The sequence below is a fragment of the Sorex araneus genome, chromosome 2 (genome assembly GCF_027595985.1).
Source record: "Sorex araneus isolate mSorAra2 chromosome 2, mSorAra2.pri, whole genome shotgun sequence".
In the NCBI taxonomy this organism is placed as follows: domain Eukaryota; kingdom Metazoa; phylum Chordata; class Mammalia; order Eulipotyphla; family Soricidae; genus Sorex; species Sorex araneus.
In genome coordinates, this window is record NC_073303.1 from 263,311,525 (window position 1) to 263,323,864 (window position 12,340).

The 12,340-nt window shown below is 44.9% G+C and overlaps 1 protein-coding gene across 1 annotated transcript; it reads left to right on the forward strand.

Annotated features, from left to right (window-relative positions):
- The first annotated feature begins 10,596 nt into the window (after positions 1-10,596).
- Positions 10,597-11,547, forward strand: LOC101545159 (olfactory receptor 2W3-like). The gene has a single exon (XM_012933427.2). It carries the CDS (start codon positions 10,597-10,599, stop codon positions 11,545-11,547), a length of 951 nt encoding a protein of 316 aa, XP_012788881.2.
- Positions 11,548-12,340: the final 793 nt, after the last annotated feature.

Sequence of the window (12,340 nt, forward strand, 5' to 3'; positions counted from 1 at the left end):
TGGTGAATGGAGAGAGGAGCATCTCCATTGGGTTCAGGCCAGATATTTCTGAGGTTCATGTCTTCTCCTGCACTCCCACAGACCATGTCAGGTCCAACATTATGTCCTCTTGGTGCACCCGGCCACACTACCACAACCCATTGTCCCCTGGGTGGCGGGGGCAGAGACCCAGGTGAGGTATGTCTGACAGAGATGAGATTCCTTAACATGAACCCCTACCTCCATTTAACTTGTACCCCAAAGGCAAGGTTTCATCTTTGTTTATTGCTGAGTAGCATTTCATTCTGCATACATACTGTATCTTCTTTACCAACTCACAATTCATGATAACAAATACTTAAGCTTTGAATATAAGATTAAGATTAAGCATCAGAACAGTATGAAGGGGAAGGGCAAGCAAACTCAAAGTAACACTAGCACTGTGGTAGAAAGTCTGGGCACTCTGGTGTTGGTGGAAGAGCAGTAATTCTGTGTCCCAGAAGTGAGAACAGAAACACTTGCACCCAAAATGCTACATGCACAATTTTTAAAAAAATAGACGTGATACCTTTAATACCTCAGTGCAAGGGGAAGCCTCTCTTCAAACCAGTTTTCTCCTTTACTTATTGTTTATTTTCTGTCTCATAACAACTTTCTGGGTATGAGCTCAGATGATCTTAGCGCACCGCACTTTGCCACATCGAATATGTCAGAACTGAGGACCACTTTAAGCTGATCAATCAAGAAACAATAGGTAAAGGGGAAAGACCTGAGAGTACTTATCTGTGCAACTCACAAGTTAAGGGGCCGGGGAGATAGATCAGCACTCAGGCATCCCGGGTTCAATCCCCTGCACTGCTAATGGTCCCTCAGGCCTGCAAGGGGCAAACCCTGAGCACCACCAGGGCAGCCAAAAGAAACCCAACACAGTCTCAAGTGAAAAGGAGAATACCCGTTGGTGAGGGTGGCTCCAAAGAGGCGCTGGAAGAATGGAGTGAGCAAGTCTCCGGGAACTCTCCAGCGGAGACGCCAGCAACTTTATCATGCGTGACAGGTACCTTTGCTTACTATACCTTTCCTGGAAACCTCAACAGGCCCTCAACAGATTCAGTCTCGGAGTTTGACTCTTTGCAGATCTGTCCGTGTTCAGGACTGTCAGGCTCCTTGATACACACGCTCCTCACTCTCCCCTGGAGGTCTGTAGTGTCTGATGCAGCATCTCTGTCCTGTGCCCAGTCCTATTGATTTCCTCTCTTCTACTCTGGGAGTCTGGTTGGAAAATGGTCTATGGGGCTCAATTTTGTCAAAGAAACAACCCCAGGAGTCACTGACCTTCGATGTAACCTATTTGATATTTCTTTCATTTAATTCCCAATGCTTACTTTCACCTTTACTGATTTTTGACTCATAGTTTATTCTTATTTCTACTTACTTTAGGTATATACCACGTTTTCTAAGTGATTTCTCCTTTTTCCCTAAGATAAGTAAACATAAACTTCCTTCTCAGAGTCACTGTTCTCTAGTCCCTGGTTTCTGGCAGCTCATGTCTTCATTGTAATTTATCTCCCTCCCTTCTCTCCGGAGGTACAGCTAGCCGTGCTCAGGGGCTACCCAGACTCAGTGTTTGCTGGGGTCCCTCCCAGCAGTTCTCATGGTACTGTGCAGTGCTGGGGCCAACCCCACATCTCCTACAGGTTGAAAAAGTGAGTCAGCCCTTTTGAGATAGCTCTTAGACCAATATACCTTTGTAATTTTAATTATTTTTAATGGTATAAATAGCTGTGATCACACATTTATTGATAGTTGAGCTTTCAGCATATAATGTTCCAACACCAACCCCACCATCAGTGTCAAATCCCCTCCAGCAACGTTCTCAGACTCCATCCCTCCCATCACCCCCATTCCCTGCCACTCCTGCCGCTTGACAGGCATATGACAAAATTCAGTGTTCGCAACTTAGATCTCATGTGTTCAGTGCTGATGAGTCTGTCCTTTGTATGCAGAGCTATAACACCCTCCCAGTCACCTCACTGGTTCTAAGGATGTTCAACTGAATGTTTTTTAGTTCAGAAGGGCGTGGTTTTCTTACTGTTCTATTTTATCATTCGCAATAGTACCATTTTGATTCCTCTTGCCCACAAAAAATCTCCATGTACTTTTTTTTTAAAAGTTCAAGTACTGTGATTTAAAATACAGGTAAAGATGGTTCATGAGTCCAGTGGTCTAACTGAATACCCTACACCCAAGTGTTCTCTTCCTTCTACCATTGTCTCAGGGACCCCTCCCAGCATACCCCACTTGCCACCCTTGGAAAATCCAGTTCTGTAAACTAATTCTCAGGTTCAAATGTCTTTCTCAACCCCTTCTTCCCATCCTGTGTTTCTTTATAGCCCACAAATGGGAGGTCACTCTGTGTATGTCACTCTCTTCTGGATGATTCTCTCCAGTTCCACTCACTGGACTTTTAATCATCAGGAAATAATTGATATGGATCATAAATAGGTCAGTCCTTAAGACTATCCCATCTGCATTGGAGATGAATATGTACTCTGCTGTTTTAGGGCAGAATACATGGAAAGCATCGATTAAAAATATCTTATCAAAGTTGTCACTGGGAAAATTGTTTCTCCGCCAAGATACTGAATTAATTGTCACCACTATGAGGAAGGATAAAGTTTATTATGTCATTGTCTGTCCGTTTTGATGTGTTCGTATCTGGTTCATATACTTCCTGTATCCATCCCTTTATTAGGTCCATCTTTATCTCTTACCTTTTTTGACTTGAAGTTTGTTTCTGCTCTTTTCAACGCTGGGGTTTGGAATGCCACTTTCGACCCTATCTCTAAATTTGGTTCTCTTTCCAGTGCTACTCAATCTCCTATAGGCCACACAGACAGGCTGTGATTTGTTTTTCTTTTGGGGTCACACCTGGCAATGCACAGGGGTTACTCTTGGCAGTGCTGAGGTGACTATGTGGTATGCTGGGAATCGAACCCGTGTTGGCCACGTGCAAGGCAATCACCGTACTCGCTTTGCTATCACTCCAGCCCCCACGCTGTGATTTTCAATTGGTGAGTTTGTTCAATTATATTTAGGGTGACTATTGCTATAAGAGGGCAGCTACTGTCATTTTCTTTCATTTTCTTATGCTGCCTACTTAAAGCCTATATACTGTTTTGTTTCCCACACACATCCATCCACTTCATAAACTATTTCCGGTGATTATTCTATTACTAGAGTCGGGCACCATTATGACAATGTTTATGCTTGTGATATACACAGTTCCTCACTTCAACCCCAGCAAAGTGCCCAAACCTTCCAAAAAATTAACCCATGTTGCTTCCTGTTCAATTCTAAAGTTGTTTTTGTTTTGTTAGAAGAGCTCCTTTTGGGGCCGGAGCGATAGCACAGCGGGTAGGGCATTTGCCTTGCACGCGGCCGACCCGGGTTCGATCCCCTGCATCCCATATGGTCCCCCAAGCACCGCCAGGAGTAGTTCCTGAGTGCAAAGCCAGGAGTAACCCCTGAGCATCGCTGGGTGTGACCCAAAAAGCAAAAAAAAAAAAAAAGAAGAGAGCTCCTCTTGACATTTTTTTTGGTAAGGGAAGTCAAATCATGAGAAATTTCTTTGGATTCTATTGTCCAAGCACAGCTTAGTTTTCTCCTCATAGCTGGAAGAGTCAATTGCATGATAGACTATTACTAGTCTAGTATTACTAGTGTATTATTATGAGTCTCTTATTACAAATCTATTATTACTAGTCTATTATCACAAGTTTTATTAATAGTCTATTATTCGTAGTCTACTACTAAATAGTCTATTAATAGTCTTTTATTAACAGTCTATTATTAAGAGTCCATTTCATGATAGACTCTTACTGTTACTAACTGGCAGTGTTTGTCTCTGAGTGTTTGAATAAGCTCATAAGACAGCTTTATGTCCTTACAGTTTTCTCTAGTTTCCTTCCATGTTCCTTCTTTCCTGTGATCTGCAGTGTCCCTATAACAAGGGTTGGCCTCTGCATCAGCTCTGTGGACCCGCATACACGGTTACTCCCCTAGCTTTGGGGACCACTATTTCACTGCATAACTTCTCTACCCTTCCTCGCCGTCTCCACCATCTGGGATACCCATTGCTCATTTGCTGACCTCCACCTGAATTTTTGCTAGTTGTTTCCTTTATTTTTCTTTTTTTCTTTTTCTCACAGGGTTTGGGCGGTGGTAGCTGGGAGGCTGAGAACACCCATCGATTCTCAGGGCTCACTCCTGACTCTCTGCTCAAGGAGCAAGCCTATCGGGGCTCCAGGGATCACATGCAATGCTGGGGACAGAAGCAGGGTTGACTGCAGAAAAAGCACGTGCCTTAACCCCTGTATTCTCTCTTTGTCCCCATAGTTTTCTATCTTGAGCTCACTGAATTGTTTCTCAATTTGATCAATACTACTTCTATAATGTTTTTGCTATAGCACCTTGATCTCATTTGATGAGTTCTTCAGGCCCTGAAAGTTTTTAAGGCACTGTTATTTATGAAGTTATTCATTGCTGAGTTTCAGGCATACAATGTTCCAGCCCCAATCCCATCACCAGTGTAGACCCTGAATATTTTTAATTTCTTATTCATAACTTGAGTCTCCTCCTCATATTCTTAATTATATTCTTGCTCTCCTGTGTTTTATTTTTCATGAGCACCACTTTGAATCTTAGGTAGTGTCACTGTATCACTGTTATCCTGTTGCTCATTGATTTGCTCAAGGAGCACCAGTAACATCTCCTTTGTGAGAGTTGTGGTTACTGTTTTTGGCATATCAAATATGCCATGGGTAGCTTGCCAGGCTTTGCCATGTGGGCGGGATACTCTCGTTAGCTTGCTGGGCTCTCTGAGAGTGACAGAGGAATTGAACCTGGGTCCACTGCGTGCAAGGCTAATGCCCTACGCTCTGTCCTAATCCATTTTCCGAAGAATAGGTTTCTCTCACAATCTACATTTACTACGAAATCTCAGGTAAATGGTGGAATATTTACTGTGTCAATTTGGTTATTCTACTACCTTAAATTAATGCTTTTTTATCTTGATAAGCAACTTATATCTTATATTTTTTTCAGCTGTAGTCTGTAGCATTTGTATTCTATTGTTGCTGCTGGCTGCCTTAGACGGCACATAAAGTAGGACACAGCAGTGGAGCACTGGCGTGTTACAGAGAGAGGGGAACAAGGGGGGCACAGGGCTTGTGTGGGGAGAACAGTGTGGCGAGCATGGCCCCATGTCATTCCATCTCACTGAGGTCCTAGATGCACCACCCAGCAGAAGACATCTGGGAGGGAAGGAGAGTGTGATCCACAGCAGCTTCTCTCTGGCCTGCCGTAGTGCGACGCTGACTCTTGGGTGCCTGGCACCTCCACCCGGGGCTTCACCAGAACCAAGAACGTGGGCCACCCACTGTTTCTGCTCTCCCTCTGGCTGGGCCTGCAGCTCTGTCAGCTTGGCCCCCTCAGGCCCCGCCTCGCTGCCATGGGGCACCCACCTGTCTGTCACACAGACACCTGGGTTTTGGCCGGGCCTTCCCGCCAGTCTCTCATGGTTTCTGAGGTGCAGGATGGGCTGCAGAGTCCCCACACTGCAGAAGCCCCCCACACCGGGCTGCCCACTCCTGAGCATGTTCCCCTCAGGAGGGACAGGGAAGCAGGATGTGCTGCCAGCAGGCAGGAACCATCTCTCTCAGAACAACTTTAAACAGTGACTCCTTTGAATCCATGAGCCCCTCATCTCAGGCCTGCACACTCCGACACCCCTCTCTACAGCCTGCCTGGGTTTACTGCCACCCACCACCCCTACTGCTGACATGTCCCAGTTACACGTTGGAAGTTTCCTAATCACTTTAACCACACTTTTTTTTGAAAGGGGAAACTGTAAGATTTTCACGCTGAGTTCTATTATCTGAAGCCATCTAATTCTACCAAGTTTTGTTGACAGTTTAGCAAAAAAAACTGTGTGTAGAGCAAATAACAAATTTGTTCATTTTGCCCATATATCTCAGGTGATGGCTGGAGTAATAGTACAGCGGGTAGGGCGTTTGTCTTGCACATGGCCGACCCAGGTTCGATTCCTCCGCCCCTCTGGAGAGCCCGGCAAGCTACCGAGAGTATCTCCACCCCACAGCAGATTCTGGCATGCTACCTGTGGTGTATTCGATATGCCAAAAACAGTACAACAAGACTAACAACAAAGACATGACTGATGCCTGCTCTAGCAAATCGATGAGCAACCGGATGACAGTAATATAGTCATCTCTCAGGTGACTGTGCAAAGTCATGAGCCAATGAGTCTAGCAAGTTGGAAGACTGAAAAGACAAAGTAGAAAAGAGGTGACACATGAGGCAGACAGAAAACAGAGAGTGAAATAGCCCCACTATAGCAGGATGAAGAACACGGCAACAGTGACTCAGCATGGCAGCTGAGGAGCAGGGTCACGATGGGTAGGGAAACTTCGAACAGGAGAATTTTCAAATCTGCTCTTCAGCAATGACCCATCATGACAGACACATGTTGTCTGTGTACAGCTGAGACCCTTGAATCCTTTCCTCTTCTACACACAACATGAAAGGAAGAACATGGTCTATAACTGCACAGAATACAGAGTGACAATTTCTTCTGCTCTACAATCCCCTTTCTGGAATCTTCTTTCATTTCTTGATTCTGTGACTATACCTACTCAAAAATACCAAATACTCATTTTGATATTTTCCCAGCACATAAGCTCACTCTAGTTCCAGGTTCTCTAGCATTACCTCTTTGCAGGAATTCAAACCCATTTTATTATTGAATGTATTATTACTAACAAAATTCTAGCCTTATAAGGAGATATTTGTCTCTACAAGATTTTAAAAAATGTTATTTTGTCAGTATAATAAATCAAATTGCATGATACCTTCTCAATTTCATCACAAATTTTAGAAAGTAAATTATAAATCAATGTACACTAATAAATCTCTGTTGTAAAAATAGAAAAAACTAAAAATATTTTCCTACAGTAAGCCTATGAATATTAAAGTTTACATTAGCCTTATAAATATGAAAGTTTAAATTATCATGCATCAGAGAAATTTTTACACTCCCTGGGAAAGGCTTTCTTTCATTAGTATACTGAAATTTGTTAGAAATTAAAATTATTAGATTCTGAAGCTGATATTAAAAATGAGTCAAAATACTTCTTTCTACTTTCAGCAGGATGAAGGAAAAAACGCATAACCAGTTCATCTCTGAGCGTGATTAAGCCTCAGTGGATATTACACACGTTATATTTCTTGGACAATAGTAGGGGCAAGTGGTCCAGCACAGACCGGGTTTACTGGACATCAACAATGCATCTCCAATTCACTCAGATGAACATGTCTTACAACAAGCAACACACACTAATGGTCCTCATTTTCTGTCTGGACCCTTTGGGACTGAGAACTTACATGACTTATGCCTACAGCACACCATGGTATGTACTAATGGCCCCCAAGGGCCCCAAGTTACCTCAGATCTGGACCTGTTGTGGACCCAATCAGAGAGTCCCTCACGCTCCTCTGGAGGCTGCTCCAGGCTGTCCCTGCCAAGTCCCTGACCTCAAATAGGGGCTAGTTAGCAGAGAGAGCAATTGGCCACTGAGGACAGCACGTTCCACGCCCCCACAGCAGGAGCCACACCTGTGTGCAGCACCGTGTAGCCCAGGAGGGCAGCAGGCAGCACAAGCCCCATGAGCTCCTGGCTTCATTTGCGTATGCTCTGTCCTGGCTGACACCCAGCAGCAAGAGAGTGAAAATGTGAGTAGACTGTGCACAGTAGGTGAGAGCTGGGCCTGCATTCTGGGGTGTGTGTTAAGGGATCAGCCTTGGAGGGTGGGTTGGTATTGGGGTGGGGAAAGTCACAGGGGACGATGCAAAGAAACCAAACACAGCCCGTGAGCAGCATTGCCTCCCTCTGGGAAAGACGGCGATGGGGACAGACACGCCACCACAGTGTCCACAGACACACCGTGACTCATGCTACTCTTAGGACTAGTGACACACCAGGCATGCAGACGTGTTCCTAAGAGACAGCAAGCAGAGCTGCAAAAGTCAGAATACAAAATAATAATGCCTGTTCCCTTCAGTCTGTCAGACCCTGCATGGAGTAACAATTTCCTCCCACATCCAACCTGAGAAGATCTTCAGGAGACTGGAGGTCAAGTTTGATCTGATCCAAACACATGTCCTTTCACACAACCCACTAGACTCACCTGCTCATTCTCACTTCTATTTCCTAGAACTCACAGACATGCACCATAAAGGTGTGCAGCTGTCAGCTTGGAAACTGGCCTCACATGCTGGGGGAAAAGGCAGCTGAGATAGAGAAGGGAACTCCAAGTAGAGGATGTGGGGAGGACCCATTCAGGTTGAAAGATGCGTGCTGAAAGTAGACTATAGACCGAACATGATGGCCACTCAATACCTCTATTGCAAACTACAACACCCCAAAGGAGAGAGAACAAAATGGAATGCCCTTCCGCAGAGGTAGGATGGGGTTGTGGGAGTTGGGGTGGGGTGGTGGGATGGATGCTGTGAACATTGGTGGAGGAGAATGGGCACTGTTTGAGGGATGGGTAAACGATCACTGTATGACAGAAACGCAAACAGAAAAAGTTCCTAAGTTTGTAACTGTACCTCACAATGGTTTCACTAATTTGGTTTTACTAATAAAAAATTTAAAAATTAATAAAAATTAAAAGGAACAGGAAAAAAATTGTGCAGTCGTGTTGTAAATCTTGATGGTGCCATAGTGACAGCAAATTTAATTCATTGTTTTCCTTCCTGTCTCCATTTTTCCTAATTTTCTTTTCCTGACTTTTTCATTTCTTTGTTTAGTGTTAAAGATGATGATGCAAAAATCTCCCTGAAAATGGAATAAAAGTGAAGAGGATGTATCACCAGACTCAGATTAAGGAGAAAAGAATTTATGGTGATGTATGAAAAACATCAATAAAATATATAGATGCATGTATATGTGCTCTTTGTAAATTAAAAAATCATAACTATTCAATAATAATGACAGACTCAAGGTAAAAATAAAGCTTCCCTTAATTCCATCTTACCCTCCACATATAAACCTCAATAAATTAGGAGTATAATGATAGATGTTTTTCAATTTAAAAATATATATACATATTCTCAGAATTTCTGGCAATAAAATGTACTTGGCACATCACAGGATATCAGAATTTGGTTTCCACTTTTTTTTTTTTAATTTTTTATTTTTTTTATTGAATCACCAAGTGGAGGGTTACAAAGTTCTCAGGATTATGTCAGTTATACAATATTCAAACACCCCTCCCTTCACCAGTGCCCATCTTCCATCCCCAACCCCCCCAGTATATCTGCCGCCCCCTCCCACCTCCCTAGTCCCCACCCTTGTACGTGATAAATTTCACTTCATTTGCGCTTATCTCGATTACATCCCATGTTTCAACACACAACTCACTACCGCTGCTGGGGTTTCCCCCCAAAAAGAAAAAGACAGTCCTATTGCCAATGAGGCATTTGATAGTTCTCCATTGCTAAGAATATAGAGATATTAAGTCCTGCTGTTTGTTACATAACTTTTCTTTTTCCCCCTTGCCCCGCGCCACCGAGTTCACGCCTGTTTAGTAATTGCCACGCTGTCTGACAAAGGGAAAAAAAACCGAAGAGGATGGTTATTTCCCGTCATCAGCCGGCGTGGGGCTCTGGCTTAGTTGATAGTCTAGTAGAGTGTCTGCAAGCAGTTTCTGGAACCAAAGGTCTTGCGCTGGTATCGGCTCCGGCTCGAGATTCCACCAGCGTCCCGCTGTTCCATGTACCTAATTTTTCCCATTATTTCCCATTCCCACGCCACCAGGTCTGTTTGCTTAATGGACATCACACTAAGTTTGACACCATGCCACGTTTCTTCCCGAGAAAGAAGGATATTTCTTCTCAGCCGGCGTGGGGATATAGCTTAGTTCAGTCTAGAGAGATGGCTACCATTTTGATTGCCTTCAATATTTCAACAAAATACTTACTATTCTTGTTAGGATCACCCACAAAAGTCCGACCCATTAAGAAGGAACCATTACATACTGCTGATATTAAGATGACATTAGGTTGCGCGGCCGCGGCAGCGGCCGCGCGGTTCTGGGTTTCTGTCTAAAGTCCAGGGAAAAAGTTGAAGGAGAGAGAGAGAGATTTCCGCACGGGGAACCTGGCGGAGACTCTCAAGTCACATACTGCAGGTTGCTGGTGGGCTGCCGGTGTCCCAAGCAGCTCCATCCTCTTCGTCAGTCATTCTGGGGGTGCGGGCGCGGAGAAATGGCGGTTTCCACTTTTTAAAAATATAACTTAGGTGATAATTTCAGGGGAGAACCCACATTTAAACTTGATTTATTATTTAACTGATTAAGATTATACACTGTCACTATTCGTAAAATCGCTTAGACAGAGATGAGCGAGGGAGCCCACGCATCACTGTTACTGGGTGATTGGGGACAACAAGAAAGACAAAGATGACTGCCTGGTCTCCTGCCACTGTCCCTTACATCACCCGTGATGTGACCAGTGTCGACATTCTCTTCAGGTGCAGGCATGGATGGAACCAACAATAGCGCCCAGGCACATTTCATCCTCTTGGGGTGCTCTGACCGCCCCCGTCTGGAGAGGGTCCTCTTTGTGGTCATCTTGGTCGCTTATCTCCTGACCCTTGTGGGCAACAACACCATCATCCTGGTGTCCCGGCTGGACCCACACCTCCAGACGCCCATGTATTTCTTCCTCACCCACCTGTCCTTCCTGGATCTCTGCGTCACCACCAGCTCCATCCCGCAGCTGCTCTATAACCTCCACGGACGTGATAAGACCATCAGCTACACAGGCTGTACCATCCAGCTCTCCCTCTTCCTGGGCCTGGGCACAGTAGAGTGCCTGCTCCTGGCAGTCATGGCCTACGACCGCTTTGTGGCCGTGTGCAAGCCCCTGCACTACATGGTTATCATGAACCCACGGCTCTGCACGCACTTGGTCTTAGTGGCCTGGGGCTTGGGGGTGGCCAACTCCTTGGTCATGCCCTCTATTGCCATGCACCTTCCCCGCTGTGGGCACCACAGAATAAACCACTTTTTGTGTGAATTACCAGCTCTCATCCGCATAGCTTGTGTCAACACAGCAGCTGTTGAGGGAACCGTCTTTGTCCTGTCGGTGATCATTGTGCTGATACCCCTGATTTTCATCCTCACCTCCTATGGCTGCATCGTGAAGGCCGTGTTGCAAATTCGATCTGGATCAGGCCTGCAGAAAGTCTTCAACACCTGCGGTTCCCACCTCACGGTGGTCTCGCTTTTCTATGGAAACATCATCTACATGTACATGCAGCCTGGAAACAGCTCATCTCAGGACCAGGGAAAGTTCCTCAGCCTCATCTACAGCATAGTCACCCCACTCCTGAACCCCTTGATCTACACTCTCAGGAACAAGGAGGTGAAGGGGGCTCTGAGGAGGCAGCTGCTGCGTGACAGAGAGGGGGGTAAGGGGGGACGGTGAATGGAGAGAGGAGCATCTCCATTGGGGTCAGGCCAAGACAATCCTGATGTTCATGTCTTGTCCTGCACTTCCAAGACCAGTCAGGTCCAACACTATGTCCTCTTGATGCCACCCGGCCACACCACCACGCTCCACTTGTCCCGTGGGTGGTGGGGGCAGAAACCCAGTTGAGGTATGTCTGAGAGATGAGATTCCTTAACATGAACCCCTACCTCCATTTAACTTGTACCCCAAAGGCAAGGTTTCATCTTTGTTTATTGCTGAGTAGCATTTCATTCTGCATACATACTGTATCTTCTTTACCAACTCACAATTCATGATAACAAATACTTAAACTTTGAATATAAGATTAAGATTAAGCATCAGAACAGTATGAAGGGGATGGACAAACAAACTCAAAGTAACACTAGCACTGTGGTAGAAAGTCTTGGGTACTGTGGTGGTGGTGGAAGAGCAGTAATTCTGTGTCCCAGAAGTGAGAACAGAAACACTTGCACGCAAAATGCTACATGCACCATTTTTAAAAAGATAGACGTGATACCTTTAATACCTCAGTGCAAGAGGAAGCCTCTCTTCCAACCAGTTTTTTCCCTTACTTATTGCTTATTTTCTGTCTCATAACAACTTTCTGGGTATGAGTCAGATGACCTTAGTGCACCACACTTTGCCACATCGAATATGTCAGAACTGAGGAACACTTTAAGCTGATCAATCAAGAAACAATAGGTAAAGGGGAAAGACCTGAGAGTACTTATCTGTGAAAGTCACAAGTTAAGGGGCCGGGGAGATAGAT

What these genes read in the sequence shown, in the direction of transcription:
- LOC101545159 (XM_012933427.2), top strand. Translation starts at nt 10,597, where the DNA reads ATGGATGGAACCAACAATAGCGCCCAGGCACATTTCATCCTCTTGGGG.